Below are 19634 nucleotides of genomic sequence, written 5' to 3'. Positions count from 1 at the left end.
TGACCTGAATCAGGTGTGTTTGATTAAGGAGACAAACAAAATGTGCAGTGTTGGGGTGCCTCCAGGACCAGTGTTGGGAACCACTGAGCTAGACAGTTTACCTAGGGTGACCATATATGTGCCATTTTCCCAGGACGTGTCCTGGCCAGGATTTCTATATTGCCTAAAATATCTAGGTTTTGGCTTTGTTTGCGTGTGCAGACCGATCGGTGTATGACATCAAAATACCATACAGACAGTTCCTTATGCTTTCAAAATGCTCTCGAGGTATTTTGATGTCATACACCGATCGGTCTGCACACGCAAACAAAGCCAAAACCTAGATATTTTAGGCAATATAGAAATCCTGGCCAGGACACGTCCTGGGAAAATGGCACATATATGGTCACCCTAGTTTACCAAGAGGAGTATTACCAATGAATAATGTGAGGTATGTTTCTAGCAAAATGTAAAAAAATAAATTAAAAAAAAGCTGAAAAATGATATAACTTCAGCTTATAACGCTTTGATTCAACTGTACAAGCCACCCGCTCTCTCTACTGGTATCCATACGGGCCAAAACAATGACATTTCCATAACAATAAGTGGTCGGATACGGAGCACTGCCAGATTCACATTTTCCAAAACACTGCACACTGTACACAGTACAGAAGACAGTATGACAGAGCCTTTCTGTCACGCAAGCAACAAGCCCGAGAGAGGATATGAGGAGTTTTGTTGTCAAGTGTCTGTTTTAGAAATGTCCACAGTAAACTACCTTTTACAGCTATTCTTTGTTGAATCAAAGGCTGTCAGATATAGGAACCCAAACACTCCAAAATTGAAAAAAAAGTGGTATCCAGATGAACTGTGCACAGTGTGGATCAATGATCTCGACTGGACTGAATCACGGGCGAGGCCTTCATAAAGTGTAGTGTATGAAAACTGCATGTGAAAATACAGTACAAAGGTTCATTAAAAAAAAAAACTCTGACAAACAAGCATTAAAATGTGCATATTTTCTGTCACGCATTATGACAGTTTAAACATATGAATGACTGTTTGAGATTGTTTGAACTCGAAACACAGAAACAATGTCTGTAGTTGCCTTTCTGTTTCTGTGCTCCCCTTTCTTTCCACAAAAGACACATGCATTTAGCTGATCAAACACTGTATCTGTGCTATTGTGATGCTTCAAACACGCTTGTATCTATAAACCCATCACCCGCAGGGGGTCCGGATCCATCGCCAACACTTCGTTTCAATAATACGTTTTAAAGAATCAAATAATTGATTTTTGTTTCACTATTTTGAACTCCACAAACACACAAACCTTACTACTGTGTGTGGGACTAACAGAAACTGACGGCGAATCATCATTTCCGTTGTGAACCTATAGAGGGTCAACTGCCTGAAGCTGAACATGAAAAATGGGCATTTAATCATTTTTAACCCCGTCTATGAAATCCAGGCTAAAGTCTCAAAATCGAATGATGAGATAACAAGCATCAAAGTTTGATTTCAACCATTCATTTCACTATGATTTATTTTTTGACATGGCCTTACTCAGTCAATATTAAAGATATCAAGGTTGCATTTTCACAGAATGTTCTTTATCTTATGAAGTATGATTTTATGTAGACAGACAACAGTAAACTTTAGCTGAGTTTTCGCAGTCAGGGTCAACGTTTATTATTATTATCATTTAATAGATTACATCCATTTGGAAAATCACCAACTTTTCATGGGGTGGGCCCATGCCCACCTGCACCCACCCAGACCCAACTGTAGCTTTGCCACTGGACTGAACACTTCGCAATAATATCATTGGGTAAGTAAACACATCTAGGTAATAATGGTTCAGTTGGGTACTGGTGCAATACTCTTTGGTCGTCTTCTTTTTTTTTTTGACTAATATTTTTTGAATATTCTTTACTGATATTGTCAGTTATGCTACTACTATGCTTACTAATATTCCCTCCTGGTGGAATGACCTGCCCAACTCAATCCGAGCAGCTGAGACCTTAGCCATCTTCAAGAATCGGCTAAAAACACATCTCTTCCATCTTTACTTGACCCTCTAACTCTAGCACTCTCTATTCTAATTCTATTCTTTTAAAAAAAAAAACTTGCCCCTTTCAGACTTGCACTCTAGTCACTTACTAACTGCTTATTTTCTTAAAAAAAAAAAACTGCAAAAACCTCATGAATATCAACAACATAAAGGAATATTCTGGATTATATAATACTCTCAATTAACACAGAAAATCATTTTAAATCAGTGTTACAGTGTTAAATGTATCAATGTATGAAAATACTTTAGTATGAAGGAGCTTACATTTTTACAGTACAGATGTACACTTGAGGTCTGTAAGATTTATATATATATATATATATGAATCTGGCTCTGCACCCCTTTACCTAAATTCATTACTTCAGACTTGTGTGCCCTCTAGAAGCTTGCGTTCTGCAAGTGAACATCGCTTTATTGTGCCATCTCAAAAAGGCACAAAATCACTTTCACAGACTTTTACATGAACTGTTCCCTCCTGGTGGAATGACCTGCCCAACTCAATCCCAGCAGCTGAGTCCTTAGCCATCTTCAAGACTCGGCTAAAAACACATCTCTTCCATATTTATTTGACCCTCTAACTCTAGCACTCTCTATTCTAATTCTATTCTTTTAAAAAAAAAAACTTGCCCCTTTCAGACTTGCACTCTAGTCACTTACTAACTGCTTATTTTCTTAAAAAAAAAAAACTGCAAAAACCTCATGAATATCAACAACATAAAGGAATATTCTGGATTATATAATACTCTCAATTAACACAGAAAATCATTTTAAATCAGTGTTACAGTGTTAAATGTATCAATGTATGAAAATACTTTAGTATGAAGGAGCTTACATTTTTACAGTACAGATGTACACTTGAGGTCTGTAAGATTTATATATATATATATATATGAATTTAAAAGTAGTCTCATGCTAATTGTGTTTACATTTATTTGATCAAAAATACAGTAATATTGTGGAGATATTAGTACAATGTATTATTACTCCAGTCTTCAGTGTCTCATTATTCTTCCGAAATCACTCTAATGTGCTGATTTGCTGCTCAAGTAACATTTTCTGATTATTATCAATGTCGAAAACAGTTATGCTGCGTAATCTTTCGATCAATTGAATCCAAAAATCCAGATCCTCCCATGACAGCGCAGCGCTCGCTGCTCTGCAGATGTGCACAATATCAAAACAAGCTGAAGTTATTGTCATTGTCCCTCGCCTGGCAGAAGAACATATCTACAAAGCATGTAGAGCTTTTAACAAACACAGTTAAACACTGGTAGACATGGGGCAGAAAATACAAACATGCACAAATGACAATAAAATAGATAATAAATCAAAGTAAATGGAATGTGTTGTGACCAGTGTGCACTGCAGATATATAAATGCACAGTATGGAAACAGAAATTAAAAGTGCATTAAAATTAATATGTTGTCATAATGGTGATATCCTAAATACACAATACTGCGCATGCGCGTCATTCAAATCTGATTGAATCAGTGCAGGTAATAGAGAGAAGGTGTTTCAGGTGTAACTACTATACTCACTGGATTAATAAACAATATGCATCCTCTTAATTAGAGTTCTTCAAAACTATGCGACTATAAATCATTCACTGCACAGCATTTTCTAATTTTGTGAGTGAGATGAATTAATGCATATTCATATTTATTTTAGAGCTACAGTAACATCTGATTTCTCTCAACATGGGGACAGGAGAGCTGCAATCAATACATTGGGGGAAAAAGTAACTTGCGTTACTTATTTGAAAAAGTAACTCGGATATTCTCTTGTAAATTGAAAAGTAATGCGTTACTTTACTAGTTACTTGAAAAAAAGTAATCTGATTACGTAACTCGCGTTACTTGTAATGCGTTACCCCCAACACTGGTCACCATAGTATTATTCTCTCCACTTGCTGGTCTACTCCCGGTTAAGATGGTGAGTCTCGACAAATGCCACAACGTTGCGATTTGTGCTTTGTTTACCTTTTTTTTGTTTTTATTCAAAATGCTGTCACTCTATTTTAGCGAACGTTTAATTGTTATTACATTAAAAATATCCCCTTCAGGTTTGTGTTACCTACGTAATCATGTGTTAATGCTATAGCGGTCTTTCCTTCTCATAGAAAAAATACATACAGAGAAAATTGTCACCAGGGCATTGAGGAGTGAATTTACAACCACGGCTAAATAAATGCTAGTGTTATTTAAAAGCAGAATATTATTCCAGCTTGTTTTATATATTACGCGCACTGTCTAATTTATGTTTGCAATTATGCCTTGTATTCTTCATTTAAATTGTAATGTCCACTGCACTGGCCTGGTCTTGTATTAATAAATGTTCTATTCTATTCTGTATAACACAGGCTACTAGTCCCAAAAGACCGTCACTGGGGGCAGTAGCCCCTCGTAAAAAAGCCAATCCAAAGCCTGAACTCACAGAGGCGCAAAGGCAGGAGATCCGAGAGGCGTTTGAGCTCTTTGACACGGATGGCTCTGGTCATATTGAGGTGAAGGAGTTAAAGGTGAAGTATAATGCCATGAACACAGCTTCAGCAGTTTACATGCTGCCACTGTCAACCATGCAGTAGCCTACAGAGGGGTCTAAACCCCCCAATAGAGTCTTTTATACTTGGAATGCTTTAGGATTTTGAAAAAACAAATAAACAAGGAAACCGTATGACCTGCTGAAATGAATGCAAAATCGAATCAGACTTTTGGACTGCATATTTTCATATCCGTTTGCGTTTATAATGTGCATATGTCAAACTTTCTGAGGAGTTCTGCTGCAGGTGGCCATGAGAGCGCTGGGGTTTGAGCCTAAAAAGGAGGAAATCAAGAAAATGATTGCAGAGGTTGATAAGGATGCTACTGGAAAGATCTCTTTCAGTGATTTTATGACAGTGATGACCCAAAAAAATGGTAAGAATGAACTCCAAAGATATATATTTGTTGAATAACAAAATGGAGTTATTCCAGCCTTATTACTGTCTGGAAATCTTAAGGCTGAAAAGGACTCCAAGGAAGAAATTCTTAAGGCTTTTCGGCTGTTCGATGATGCAGGGACTGGAAAAATATCTTTCCGGAATCTAAAGAGAGTGGCCAAAGAGCTCGGGGTAAACCTCACAGACGAGGAGCTGCAGGTACAAGAATAATCACAAAACCGGCTCGTGATCGACGATGGATTTCTCTTTATAAAGATCACATTCGTTTTTCCATGTATGGCTGTCTTTAGGAAATGATTGATGAAGCAGACAGAGATGGTGATGGAGGAGCTAACCAGCAGAATTTCTTCGCATCATGAAGAAAACAAGTTTGTACTGAATGTTATCAGAAGCACGTGTGAGATATACTGTACATTTCTATGTAAACATTTTCGAGTTATTTTGTTTTATGCACAGTACCATTCCAAAATCTTGATGCCCGACAAGCCCATCGGTGGTTTCAGATCCGTGTGGGTTTGCCAAAGAGCAAAACGTCAGTGGTTTACACTCTATATTCTCAAGTCTTATCAGTCAAAACATAAACAGTAGCATATTACACAGGTTTGTAGTTAATGCGTCATATATGGTATATGGTATGCACGGAGATATTTTGTGAATTTATCATAACATGGGTAAATCTCACTTAGAAAGCAAATGTTTCAGGGCCATATTTTTTTTTTTAAAAAGGCTTATTTTTATGACCATTTAGATTGTGACATTATTTTCATGACAACTCACTTTTTCACGGACCCCTGATATAAATATAAAAACACCGCCATTAGTAAAAATAACTATTACAATAATGACAATGTATTAAAAAATGATACTTACAAAAAACCCAAAAGTAAAACCCCTGATTGCTTTCTTTCCCAGAATCACTCGTATATACTTTAGGATTCTGCCTTATATGTTTGAGTTTTTCTGAATAGTATATCACTGATAAAATAATTGAGAGCCCTGTTGAGGTTTATGATCTCAGTGTGCTCACTGCGCTTTCAGGGACGTCTGTACTTCAGCTTCTTTGAAAGAGATTTCTGCAGTTTTAGTGAATACATACTGTGATGCTGTGCTTGTATTTTTCCTCTTTGTGTATCCTTTATGCACCGTCTACCTTCAAAATTTCTTTCAGATGTTTTGTATTTAAGTACACTTGAGCTGCCATTTAAGTATTATTTAAAATCAAATAAATTGTATTGAGCAGCCGTTATTGAGATGATTGGTGTTTTATAGCCTCTCTTGGTTACCCCAGTTTAACTTGTTTGCATAATGCAAACCATCCTCCTGCACCACCTACGCAGAGTGAAAAAACATTTTGGTTACAATATATGCTGGTCTTCACATCTGCTTGAGATTTATCATTATGGGGAAATTAATACTTTTATTCAGCAAGGATAGGTTTGACATGATGGCCACAGTAAAAACATTTTTTGTTTTTGCTTCCACAAAAAATTATGAAGCAGCACAAAGGTTTCCAACATTTATCATAATATAGTGTATTTTAGATTCAGTGACATGCACAAAATAAAGTGAAAAAAAATGAAGAATTTAATAACCCAGCTGTTTATTCTGATGGAAAAACACAATTAAAACACACAAGATGATATAACTAACCAACACGACAAACACAAATATAAAAAAAGAACACATATGCCCGCAAGAAGTTGATCTTTAGTAAACAAACATATGAAAATGGCTCATATATCGTAAGGTTTTTATGGCCTTTAACCATAAATAAACCATATCACAGTATAACAACAACAAAAAAATACCAATGGGGGCCGGCATGCCCCACAAAAGTCTATCATTGCCAGTAAGTTGATAATGCACATGAACAGAAACTAATGCAGCAGTCGTGATGTTTGAGGTATTTGTGACTCAGCTCTGACTGAGACGTGTTTTGCTGGCGAAGTCGGCGCTGAGTTTGCGCATTACCTCAGCGTGACTCTGACCTGCCAGTTCCTGTCTCGCGGAGCTGTAGTTCTCCTTCACGAAGGTGGCGAAGGGCGCGGGCGCCCGCGGCTTCGAGGGAGTCAGCAAAACCAGCTGCCCAGTGCATAGAGCACACACAAACTTTGTGGTGTCCAGGGACTTCGAGTGGCGGCCTATCCTGTGAGGGATAGAAACACTGACTATTAGGGACAGGATTTGGATTTAATGTTCAAAGGTGTGGTCATGTCATATTCAACTCAATTACACTTTATTGTTGGAATTTCTTCCCAACTTTGTCTTGCATGTGTCTCACATCAATTCACACTTACACCAATTTAAACAAACAATAAACACGCCTTAATACAAAAAATATACACACCACCAGAGTGCATTAATATAGTAGTTCTTTCTGTTGTGCTATAATAACCCCTTCAAATACTACTCATTACACACTTTAAAAGAGACAGATGTAGATGTTTGTGAAAGATGTTTTCTGTTTTTGGAGGGATGAACACTTAAATTATACCATATTTATTGCATCAAAATTTGATTTTGGTTAGGGGTGAATGTAATTTTATTATTAATGCAAGAATGCATATTACTGTTATAGTCTTCGTTAATAATCATTGCTATATAGATGATAACTTTGTCTAGTGATCTTATGTTTTTAGCAGGATTTGTGAAAATGTAACTACTATACTGAATAAAATAGCATAGACTTCTTCAAGGCTAGCGTTTGCGTATTTCATTCTATAACCTACTTGTTCTACAGATCTGTGCACTAGTGTTAAATGCAATGCAGCGTTGATAACGTTTCCAACAGATAATATCATTATATTTTTTGCGTGCGCCTTACTGTCAGCAATAACTTGACCAGGGGCTTTTTTAATTAGTTCAGTTTAAGTGCCGGCAAAGCAGTGTTGCCAGATATTGCCATTAATACAAATAAAAACAAAAAAAAACGAAATTATTTCAAATCTTTTGCAAATATAATCGCTGACCTTAAATTGCAACTTTCCACTTTATTAACTTTCTAAAGTGGCAAATTAAATGGAAACGACAAGTCCATAAACGCTTATAATAGGCAGATCTGGCAACACGCGCCCTCACAATTTCATACCACAGTCGTTAAACTTTCTTGCAAACCGTCTAAACTAAACATTACATTACATACAGACATTCATATGAGGAGTTTTAAACAGCAAATTAGTCATTCAGAGAACACATTTTATTTTTGAACATGAAAAAATTTAACGGGGCCCAGACCTCGGTGACCTCATAGCTGGCTTGGGTCACATGATTAAATTTTGCATGCAAAAAATGTCCATTGTCTACTGCCAGTAGTGTTGCGATGTATGAAGCACAGCTCACACTGAAGTCCCTTTCAAAACAAGCGACTTTCTGTTGGTCAACGCAACAATGCGCAATCTGATTGGGAAAATCCAGACACTGTGGATATCTATTAAAATGATTGGATTTTGCCTGTAAAAATTCACCAAACACTGGTAAATGTGACTGTGTCTTAAATGTGAGCCACTGTAGCAAGCAGGACAGTCCTGCACTCACGTGTTCTTGCAGCGATCACACTGATACTGGAACTTGTAGTTGATGTCGTAACTGTGGCAGCGGGAAACCATCGGCAGCTCAGGATGAGCCAGCATCGCTTTACGAGCATAAAGCCTCCAGAATGGCCCGTGCCCGTCACGAACGTTGTTTATTAGCCATGTGGCAGCATGACACATTTCATGGACTAACGTATCTCGTAACCGATCTGTAATTGGAAACAGTGTTTATCGTCAAGTGTCGAGAGCTGTGGAGAATTGTAAAACCGCAATGACAATACCTGCAGAGTCGCAAACTTTGACAGACAGCTCGATGCGGGCATAAGGTTTCCCAGTGCCACGCTCCTGGCCTGAGATGCAATACCCTGCCGTCTTGCGCATCTTCTTGTTCCATGTGACAGACATGTCAGCGGGAAGCTGAGGGGTTGGAATTTATATTGAATTACTTTTATTTGTTTTTCCAGTAGCGGAAACGGGCTACCATAGAAAACAGATGGAACAACTTCAGGCTTCAGTCTGTTGGCGCGGCGAACAACTCATTTGTTTGACTTAAAGGTCTCCAACATAATCTTCCTTCAAAAATATTCACTGCGAACTCTGAACTCGGTGCCCATCAAATGGCTCATTGTTTTCAGTGCCACTAGCCAGTGAAGCAGTGCTGTTTGCTTCCAGAAAACAGATGGAACAACTTCAGGCTTCAGTCTGTTGGCGCGGCAAACAACTCATTTGTTTGACTTAAAGGTCTCCAACATAATCTTCCTTCAAAAATATTCACTGCGAACTCTGGACTCGGTGCCCATCAAATGGCTCATTGTTTTCAGTGCCACTAGCCAGTGAAGCAGTGCTGTTTGCTTCCCACACACACACATCAACATAATCTCATTAGCAACTGCACTCTGCAATTTCAAAACTTGTCCGCGGTCATGCAGACATTTGCTTTGGTCCCTTTTTTAAAGGCATAGTTCACCCAAATATGAAAAATTGCTGAGGTTTTTTTTCGTCAGTATAACGGTTAAGAAGATTTTTAGATGAAACCATGGTTCTAGGTGATTCATAAAATGCAAGTCAGTGGCTGCATGTTTTTGAGAATAAAAAAAAAGCGGTAACACTTTAGTGACCAATTCTCACCATTAACTAGTTGCTTATTAGCATGCCTATTATTAACATATTGGCTGTTTATTAGTACAGATGCATCTCAATAAATTAGAATGTCGTGGAAAAGTTCATTTCTTTCAGTAATTCGACTCAAATTGTGAAACTCGTGTATTAAATAAATTCAGTGCACACAGACTGAAGTAGTTTAAGTCTTTGGTTCTTTTAATTGTGATGATTTTGGCTCACATTTAACAAAAACCCACCAATTTACTATCTCAACAAATTTGAATATGGTCACATGCCAATCAGCTAATCAACTCAAAACACCTGCAAAGGTTTCCTGAGCCTTCAAAATGGTCTCTCAGTTTGGTTCACTAGGCTACACAATCATGGGGAAGACTGCTGATCTGACAGTTGTCCAGAAGACCATCATTGACACCCTTCACAAGGAGGGTAAGCCACAAACATTCATTGCCAAAGAAGCTGGCTGTTCACAGAATGCTGTATCCAAGAATTTATTTAATACACGAGTTTCATAATTTGAGTTGAATTACTGAAATAAATGAACTTTTCCACGACATTCTAATTTATTGAGATGCACCTGTACTTATAAAGCACATGACCATATTCTACATCCCTAATCCTACCCAATATCTAAACTTAACTACCTTATGAACTATTAATAAGCAGACACATTAGGAGTTTGAGGCAAAAGTTATAGTTAACGGTTTGTTAATAGCAAGAATTGGATCTTAAAATAAAGTGACCAAAAAAGCATATCAGAGAACGCAATTAATACTCGTGGCTCCTGACAATATATTGTGGTCTTATGAAGCGAAACAATCAGTCTGTGCAAGAAACTGAACGTTATTTACAACATTACTACCTGTACTGCAGAGCCTCAGGCAAACAGTCCAGAATGATGCTCCGGTTCACTAACGAGTCATTCTTTTGAACCGGTTCTTTAGTGAACTAGTTGAACCAGTTCACTAAATCGGACTGAACCAGTCTGAAACGGTTCACGGCTCAGTTACTCAATCAAAACTCACTTTGGGACGTCCGACAATCACTCTAAATGCGTTAAAATACCGGCATACATGAACTGAGGAAACACTTTCGGAACGAAGACTGATGAACCGCTGATAAGAGCCTGTGTGAACCGAGAGCTTGAATGATGAGGTGAAATGAACGTTTTTATGGTTTCTCATGGTTTATGTAAAAAGGTGAGCTGACGGAGAGTTTACTCGCTTTATATGCTTTAGACATGGAAAGCACTATATATAAATAATGTGTCACTATTGGTTGCTTTAATAATATAATTGTGTATACATGATCTCATTGCATGATTATGTAAACAAATGGGTGAATTGAACCAGTTCATTGAAACAAACAGTTAGCGGAAAACAATCTGAATTCCCTGTTGCTTAAGGCTCCAGATTATAGGCAAAATGTTGTAAATAATGTTCAGTTTTTTTGCACAGACCAATCGTTTCGCTTCATAAGACCTCAATATTATCAGCAGGAGCCACGGGGTATTCTATTAATTTTGGTGAACTCTCTCTTTAATTGAAGATTAATATCTATATCTACAGATATATTGATATCTACAGAATTTCTCACCTGCTCAATCATCTGCTAAATAAAAATCATATATTAAAACACATCCTAACCCTAAATATCAGCAATTGTTATAGAGATGCTCGCCTGAGCAAACACCACTAATGATTACTACAAATGGAATTGGAGGTTTCACTTGTACCTTACTGTCAAACACACTGGTGTTGTAGAGCTGGTAGAGTTTGTTAGTGAGCTCCTCTTTGTTCTGTTTGAAAATGCGGCTGTAGGACGATCCAGGAACAGACAGAGACTGCAGGAAGCAGCCGGGAGTTTTACACACCACCAGTCTGACAAAATGAACAACGGGACATGAATGTCAAAATCCCCTGCTGACAGAATGTGTAGGGTCTTCAGAGAGGCAGCTGTGGGGTGATTCGGCGGTACCTGCTGATGGGTGGAGCTCTGGGCTCAGTGTGGCTCACTGGTCTGCTGCGGGGCGTCTGCTGCACTGGAGTGTGGGTTGTGGATGAACCTTTAACCGGTATATGGTTAGTAGCTTTCTTACCCACAGCAGATGGTGTCGACAAACAGGGAGGTCGAAGTTTGGATTCTACATGGAGAGAGAAAGTGAACGGAAAATCAGCTGTTCTTCTTTCTGTAGTTCAGATTTGGGCACAATTTTTCCACCAGCCACAACAACATTACATATACATTACATAGGCATCGAAAACTAACAAATAATTCGGATTTTCCATTAGCAAATATATGTGGAAATTATGCAGACATAATTCAGCTCCATGACGGCTATGACCTAAAAACATACTTGCAAAATTGATGCCATATGATGATTTGTTTAGCATTTTCAACTGATGCATCTGAGATCACCACAACTCATTCTCACAATCTGAAAACCCAAACATGTAACCAAAACAATTGCATCTTTAAGGATCTCATTTTCATTTTAATCAGTATGGCATTTCTTCCTGTTGCTTTCCGTTAGTTTAGTTATTTTACGCCATAAGTTGACCGCTACATCATTACTGATTAGTAGTAGTATATTTATTTAATGCCATGTCAGCATCTTAGGCTATTTTCATGGCAAAAACTATTTAAAAAATACAAGTGTAACAAATACAATAAAAACCAACAAAAGTTATATTACACAAGATTTCTTACATTAACATGATAAAAATTCTAAAACCTTTGCTGACAAAATTATACCAAATAACTCTTGAAGCGAGTTCACTTCATAAAAGGGTTTTCTACATACATTAAAAGCTGGACAGTCCAATAAAATATGTTTAACAGAAAGGGGAATCTTGCAGAACATGCATTGAGTAGGGTCTTCACCTTTAAGCAGAAATGCATGAGTCGGTCATCTGGTAAATACCACTTGATCAAATCTAGTTTTAAAAGACATTAAAAATCTGTTTGAAATTTCCGGATGTATTTAATGTAATTTATTATTTGTACATATATCCCACTCTTCTTGCCACTTATTTAATATATAACGATTAATAATAGGTTTGATCTCTGAGGGAGGACGTTACCGATTAAAAACAGTGTATGCATGATTATGTGTGTCAATGACTTAACAAACAACTTGTAAATGGTGTTTCTGTTCATACAGCACACAAACTTGCTGTAAAAATTTGCTTGTGAATCCTGTATATTTAGGGTAGCCAATCTGCCCACTTTTGCCACATCTAGCTCTCCAAACAAGACTGAAAGCATGCGAGCTGTACCTGGAGGCGGCCTCGGGCTTGCATGCGTACTGCCTCCTAGGTTGTGATTTTGTCTGACTCGGTCCAATAAGGACTGGAACTCCTCCTCAGAGCTGCATGTGTCCTCTGGACCGGTGTGTGTGGTCACTGTGACCGCTGGGGGGAGAGCACAAGGCTTCGCAGTCTCCTCTCTGCCTGTACTCGAGGCGTGATGTTCCTCAGATGGTGGGCGGCTGTGTCTGGTCCTCCAGGTGCTTTGGATAATAATGTCACCATCATCATCACTGTCGCTCAGGAAGACAGGAGAATCACAGAGAGACGGAGGCTGTTTCTCTGGCTTCTGAACTGATTTAGGAGTTCTAGCAGTCTTGGCTTTCCCTGTGCAGAAACAACATCACTTGCTGCATACACCTTTTCCATGCTTTCAAGAAACTTTCGCAGCACCTGAAAATAGGCTAACTTCCGCCAACATAACCAACGTGACCACCTGCTTGCACAGGGAGCGTGCTGGGGACTATTTTCAGGCGCTGTGTAATATCATTGCGTCTGCTGCACTCATGGTACGGCAGTAAAGTTCCTTGATTATTACGCCGGAATGAGAGTATAGTTGTATAGCCATATCGGCCTAGAAAATCACAACTTTTAATTTTCCGTCGATCTTAGTACACGATGTTACTACAGAAGAGTCTAGTTTTAAATAGGAAAAATATAGAAACTCTTTGGTCATTTTTGAGCGAGATGCTAACGGTCTAATCAGATTCAATGATCTATGCTAAGCTAAGCTAAAAGTGCTACCGCCAGACCCGGAGATCGGCTGAATGGATTAGAAAACGGTAAAACTCAACTGTTTAACTCTAGGGGAGTTGGAAAATGAGCCTATTTTCAAAAATAGTGGAGTGTTCCTTTAAGTATTGAACTGATTTTCTGAAATAGGCTACAAAGTCTACCACACAGTCTTATTTGTATAAAAAAAACATCTTGTTTTATACCCCTAAAAGTGCAACGTAGCCCTCTGATATACAAACATATTACGAAAAAAGTACAAATTAAATTCTGAAAATTTCAACATAAACATAAGCTAAGGCTTAACAACTTTTTAAACATGCAAGTCCCCTCCAAACATTGTAAATGTATGAAATACATCAACTTCTATATGAGGGTGAGTATTTTCCCACTACAGGTGGTCATGATGTTTTTAAATACTGCCTGTGAGCTAAACAATCAACCAATTATAACAAAATGCAATTCTCAATCTCTTTGGTCATTTTTGAGCGAGATGCTAACGGTCTAATCAGATTCAATGATCTATGCTAAGCTAAGCTAAAAGTGCTACCGCCAGACCCGGAGATCGGCTGAATGGATTAGAAAACGGTAAAACTCAACTGTTTAACTCTAGGGGAGTTGGAAAATGAGCCTATTTTCAAAAATAGTGGAGTGTTCCTTTAAGTATTGAACTGATTTTCTGAAATAGGCTACAAAGTCTACCACACAGTCTTATTTGTATAAAAAAAACATCTTGTTTTATACCCCTAAAAGTGCAACGTAGCCCTCTGATATACAAACATATTACGAAAAAAGTACAAATTAAATTCTGAAAATTTCAACATAAACATAAGCTAAGGCTTAACAACTTTTTAAACATGCAAGTCCCCTCCAAACATTGTAAATGTATGAAATACATCAACTTCTATATGATGGTGAGTATTTTCCCACTACAGGTGGTCATGATGTTTTTAAATACTGCCTGTGAGCTAAACAATCAACCAATTATAACAAAATGCAATTCTCAATAAAAAAAAAAATAAATAAAAAAAGTAAATTGTCAATTTTATTTCATGGTGAAACACTCAAAGATAATCATACCTTTATGAACGGAAGGCTTCCTCTCAATGACAAAATCATCATCAGATGACATGCTGTCCACTACGAAGCGTTTCAAACTGAGGGGTGAAATATAAAAACCGATGATTGACAGTAATGGCTATATACGGAAGAACTTGTTTAAAGGGGTCATATGATGCGATTTCAATTTTTCCTTTCTCTTTGGAGTGTTACAAGCTCTTGGTGCATAAAGAAGATCTGTAAAGTTGCAAAGACTGAAGTCTCAAATCCAAAGAGATATTCTTTATAAAAGTTAAGAGTCAGCCACGCCTACCTAAAACGCCTCATTCTAACACGCCCCCACATATCTACATCACTATGTGGGAAGATTTGCATAACGCCGCACAAATGAAAGAAAGTGTGTGTGCGTGTGAGTGTGTGTGCGTGTGAGTGTGAGTGTGAGTGTGTGAGAGTGTGTGTGAGAGTGTGAAGGCGAAAGAAAGAAAGTGTCTGTTCAAAGAAAGAAGGCGTAACTTTTATTCTCGCTGTAGTATTGTTGCCGCCGCCGCCGCCATGTCCTGAAGACGCTGTGTGTTTCGTTGTGAAAGCGAAACTACTTTGTTTGGCCTTCCAAAAGAGGACGATATCTGCTTCATCATGCCTGGAGCTGATCCGTGCTGGTCGCTGAGGGAATACATCAACTTTCACCGTGGACGAAGCGGAGTCCAGCCCGGGGTCCGTCATGTGTGGTTGCCGCTCATTCGTCGACCCCGACGCCTCAGCTCACTCTAGCCCGGCCTCAGCTCACGCTAGGCCGCTGTGTGTTTCGTTGTGAAAGCGTAAATACTTTGTTTGGTCTTCCAAAAGAGGACACGACTACAAATCAGTGGTTAAGTTGTATTTACAACACTGTTCCAGAACAGTTTAACCCAAATATCCAGATCTGTGCAGCACATTTTATGGAGGACTGTTTACTGATCCTGGGAGAGTAATGTTAGACTAAAATGCCGGCTGTTCTGACTCACGTAAGTATGTTTTCATATTTAAAGGATTTGCCACTGATGATTCAAACGCGAGTTTTGAGCAGTGTAGAGTAGCGCTTGTTGTTTGTCATTTCTCCGATCACAAATGCAGACATGGTTTTATGTTTACGTGACGTGATGCAATGCAACGCGTAAAAAAACAGTATAATCAGTAATTGTGTCCCCACTGGATGCAACAAATGCCTCGTTTATAATGGGTTTTATGTTTTTGTCTCGTTGCTCCGGCCGGACATTTCCGGCACACGCTTGAGGTATTCGGCCAATCACAACGCACTGGATAGCTGGCCAATCACAGCACACCTCGCTTTTCAGAACGATGAGCTTTGTAAAAATCGACACGTTTCAGAAAGGCGGAGCATAGAGGAGAAACAATAATGTACAGTATGTGGAAAATAATGTGTTTTTTTTTTACTTTAAACCGCAGAAACACATTTCATTACACCAAATAATATTCTTTTTAGCAGCATCATATGACCCCTTTAAAGCAAATGATGGAACACTGACCTGTCATCTCTGCTACTCACAGACTGCGACTGGACTTTAGCCTTTGGGGTTTTCACTCTATTTAAAACTAGAAAAAACACAAAACTGTGACATCTCTCAAAATCAGTTATCTGATTTAAAAGCCGTCAATAAAGGACTTACATGTTTCAAATTCATCATCGCTCTCTGAAGACAGAACTGGAATTGGTTCTCTGGGGGGGGAGGGAAAGTTAATTAGTTCAGGGTGTTGATGATGTTGGGACTATATACAAATATATTCACTATTTTAACATGCAGAGAGTCACTTTATTCACCACATATCAGTCCTATCACTTTATATAAGAAAATTAAAGACACGGAACTCAACTAAAACTGTAAGGATATGATCCCCGAGATTCACAGCAGCTGATGAACATGTGTTTGGCATAACTATAAGGTAACGAGTGGAGGACAGAGGAGTCTCTTAAAGAAGAAGTTACAGGTCTGTGAGGGCCAGAAATCTTGCTTGTTTGTAGGTGACCAAATACTTATTTTACCGAGGACTTTACCAATTAATTCTTTAAAAATCCTACAATGTGATTTTCTGGATTTTTTTTCTCATTTTGTCTCTCATAGTTGAGGTATACCTATGATGAAAATTACAGGCCTCTCTCATCTTTTTAAGTGGGAGAACTTGCACAATTGGTGGCTGACTAAATACTTTTTTGCCCCACTGTATATAGTCTCACCTTAGTTTTTGGGCAGCGGATGCAGACGGTTTAAATGTAGATTTGGGTGTAGCCTTTGCAGCAAGAACTAGTCAGAAAAAACATCAAAAGCGATCATTAATAATGTAAGAATGCATGCAAGCACAAAGTGTTCCTCAGCCCAAACGTACACTTATCAAAGTCCTCATCATCTGAAGTCAACAGCACGTGTTTTTCTTGAGACTGATTCTCTTTCCCCGAGCCGGACAGCAGCAGTCTGTGCACTGGATCTGTGCTTGAGGACTCATAACTGCCCAGCGCTGGACGTCTGCTCTTCTTCACGCTCTTACGCAACTGAAACAGCAGCAAGAGACAGGCTCTGGTGAGACATCTCGAGAGGAGTTTTATGTAAATCATGTACATGTTCAACATAAGCATTAGACCTTCTCTTCAGCTTTATCCAGACCACCATCTCGGTCCCAGCCCAGCTTTTCGGAGACCCTCTGAAACAGCGATAGAGTGCTGGGATCCATCGCCGCATGAAGAGTGGAAAACGACTGATCAGCACCTGAGCACTTCTCTCTCCTGTTGGCACAGAAACGAAGCCTAAAAAAAATTAAATGCATTTACAAATGAAAACCAGTGTTGGGGAAAGTTACTTTTAAAAGTAATGCATTACAATATTGCGTTACTCCATTAAAAAAGTAACTAATTACGTTACTTAGTTACTTTTTATGGAAAGTAATGCGTTATGTTACTTTTGCGTTACTTTTTAAATCTGCACAGGGCTTGCTTGTTTGTTTTTAAAATAAAAAAAAAGTTATATTTTTGGAAAATATAGAAGCCTTTCAAACCAAAAGTGAAATGAATCAGCCTCAGGCTGAAGGGAAAGTACAGTAGAATACAGAAGAAGACATTTCAACACTTCAGCAATAAACAAACACACTAATGTTCGTCTAGAGTAATGTGTGCTTATTAGTGCTCTTGAACCGGATCATCGAAGGTCAGAAACAAATAGAATGGGATTAAATACATAAAGGATATTTGTGTTGTCTAACATTTAATTATTGCAGGTTTGCGTCATATTCTGAGTTGCATTATTTTATTCATTTTGAGGAATACTGAATCTGTGTTTTTGTTTTTTGTGAGTGAGATTAATTAATGCATATTTATTTTAGAGCTACAGTAACATCTGATTTCTCTCAGCATGGGGACAGGAGAGCTGTCAGTCAATACATTGGGGGAAAAAGTAACTCAGATATTATCTTGTAAATTAAAAAGTAACGCGTTACTTTACTAGTTACTTGAAAAAAGTAATCCGATTACGTAACCCGCGTTACTTGTAATAATTACCCCCAACACTGGTGAAAACCGTGCCGAGCTGTCGCAACTGAAGGCGGCTTAGACTCTATTGCTCTGAGTCCATGTTATACATGGGACTTTTCATCGGTTTACATCAGAACGGATTAAAACTAATAAAATATTAAATGAATACAATAAATAAAATGTAAAACTACAGTACTATAAAAGCGACACACTATAATATCTCCAAGCATTACAACAGGACAGCTCAGAAAGGCAACAATTAATCAAGCTAGCTATAAAACTACACGACTGTAAGTAACACAATGCTGCCAAAGCTGAAATATATTCAAAAATAGATCATACATAATATAGGACTAAGCTAAACATGTGACAACATGTGTCCTGCAGAGTTCAGCTGTTAGTGCCTCACTCACAGCACGAGGAGATTTATCACCTAATAATACAATGAATATATAACCTAAACTGCTGATATTCACCGGCGCTTTTCGTGTCTGCAATATCTTCTGGCTTTTACTAACGCGACCATATGACACACACACACACTCACACTCACACACTCACACACACTCTCACACACTCACACGCACTCACTCACACGCACTCACTCACACGCACTCACTCACACTCACTCACTCGCACTCACTCACTCGCACTCACTCACTCACTCACTCACACTCACACACACACACGCACTCACACACACTCACTCACACACACTCACACACACACGCACTCACTCACACACACTCACTCACTCACTCACACACACTCACTCACTCACACACACGCACTCTCACACACGCACACTCACGCACACGCACACTCACTCACACACACGCGCTCTCACACACACGCGCTCTCACACACACGCGCTCTCACACACACGCGCTCTCACACACACGCGCTCTCACACACACGCGCTCTCACACACACGCGCTCTCACACACACGCGCTCTCACACACACGCGCTCTCACACACACGCGCTCTCACACACACGCGCTCTCACACACACGCGCTCTCACACACACGCGCTCTCACACACACGCGCTCTCACACACACGCGCTCTCACACACACGCGCTCTCACACACACGCGCTCTCACACACACACGCACACTCACTCTCACGCACTCTCACACACGCACTCTCACACACGCACTCTCACACACGCACACTCACGCACACGCACACTCACTCACACACACGCGCTCTCACACACACGCGCTCTCACACACACACGCACTCTCACACACACGCACTCTCACACGCACTCTCACACGCACTCTCACACGCACTCACACGCTCTCACACGCTCTCACACGCACTCACACGCACTCTCACGCACTCTCACGCACTCTCACGCACTTTCACGCACTC

At 39.1% G+C, this 19634-nt stretch overlaps 1 protein-coding gene and 1 pseudogene across 2 annotated transcripts in view; one reads left to right on the top strand and one right to left on the bottom strand.

The window, feature by feature from the left end:
* The first annotated feature begins 4350 nt into the window (after positions 1-4350).
* On the top strand, positions 4351-5371 carry LOC107567360 (centrin-2-like; annotated as a pseudogene).
* A 1224-nt stretch (positions 5372-6595) lies between these two features.
* Positions 6596-19634, bottom strand: part of LOC107567370 (acidic repeat-containing protein-like) — a 14808-nt gene continuing 1769 nt past the window's right edge. The window contains exons 1-13 of one of the 2 annotated variants that reach the window (XM_016253037.1): positions 18734-18816; positions 17375-17516; positions 17123-17285; positions 16974-17040; positions 16408-16457; positions 16267-16333; positions 14762-14838; positions 12920-13276; positions 11619-11784; positions 11377-11521; positions 8804-8939; positions 8527-8731; positions 6596-7138 (exon numbers count right to left, since the gene is read on the bottom strand). In XM_016253037.1, the coding sequence (XP_016108523.1) occupies positions 6907-7138; positions 8527-8731; positions 8804-8939; positions 11377-11521; positions 11619-11784; positions 12920-13276; positions 14762-14838; positions 16267-16333; positions 16408-16457; positions 16974-17040; positions 17123-17285; positions 17375-17516; positions 18734-18783 (1857 nt within the window). In that variant the 5' untranslated portion in view covers positions 18784-18816 and the 3' untranslated portion in view covers positions 6596-6906. Of the gene's footprint in view, positions 7139-8526; positions 8732-8803; positions 8940-11376; positions 11522-11618; positions 11785-12919; positions 13277-14761; positions 14839-16266; positions 16334-16407; positions 16458-16973; positions 17041-17122; positions 17286-17374; positions 17538-18733; positions 18817-19634 lie in introns of those variants that run through there. The other variant, XM_016253038.1, reaches the window with a different exon arrangement.

Source organism: Sinocyclocheilus grahami, unplaced genomic scaffold, assembly GCF_001515645.1.
Source record: "Sinocyclocheilus grahami isolate Dianchi unplaced genomic scaffold, SAMN03320097.WGS_v1.1 scaffold1150.1, whole genome shotgun sequence".
Classification (NCBI taxonomy): Eukaryota; Metazoa; Chordata; class Actinopteri; order Cypriniformes; family Cyprinidae; genus Sinocyclocheilus; species Sinocyclocheilus grahami.
Note: the sequence above shows the minus strand (reverse complement) of the source record. Positions and strands in the feature narration are given on the sequence as shown.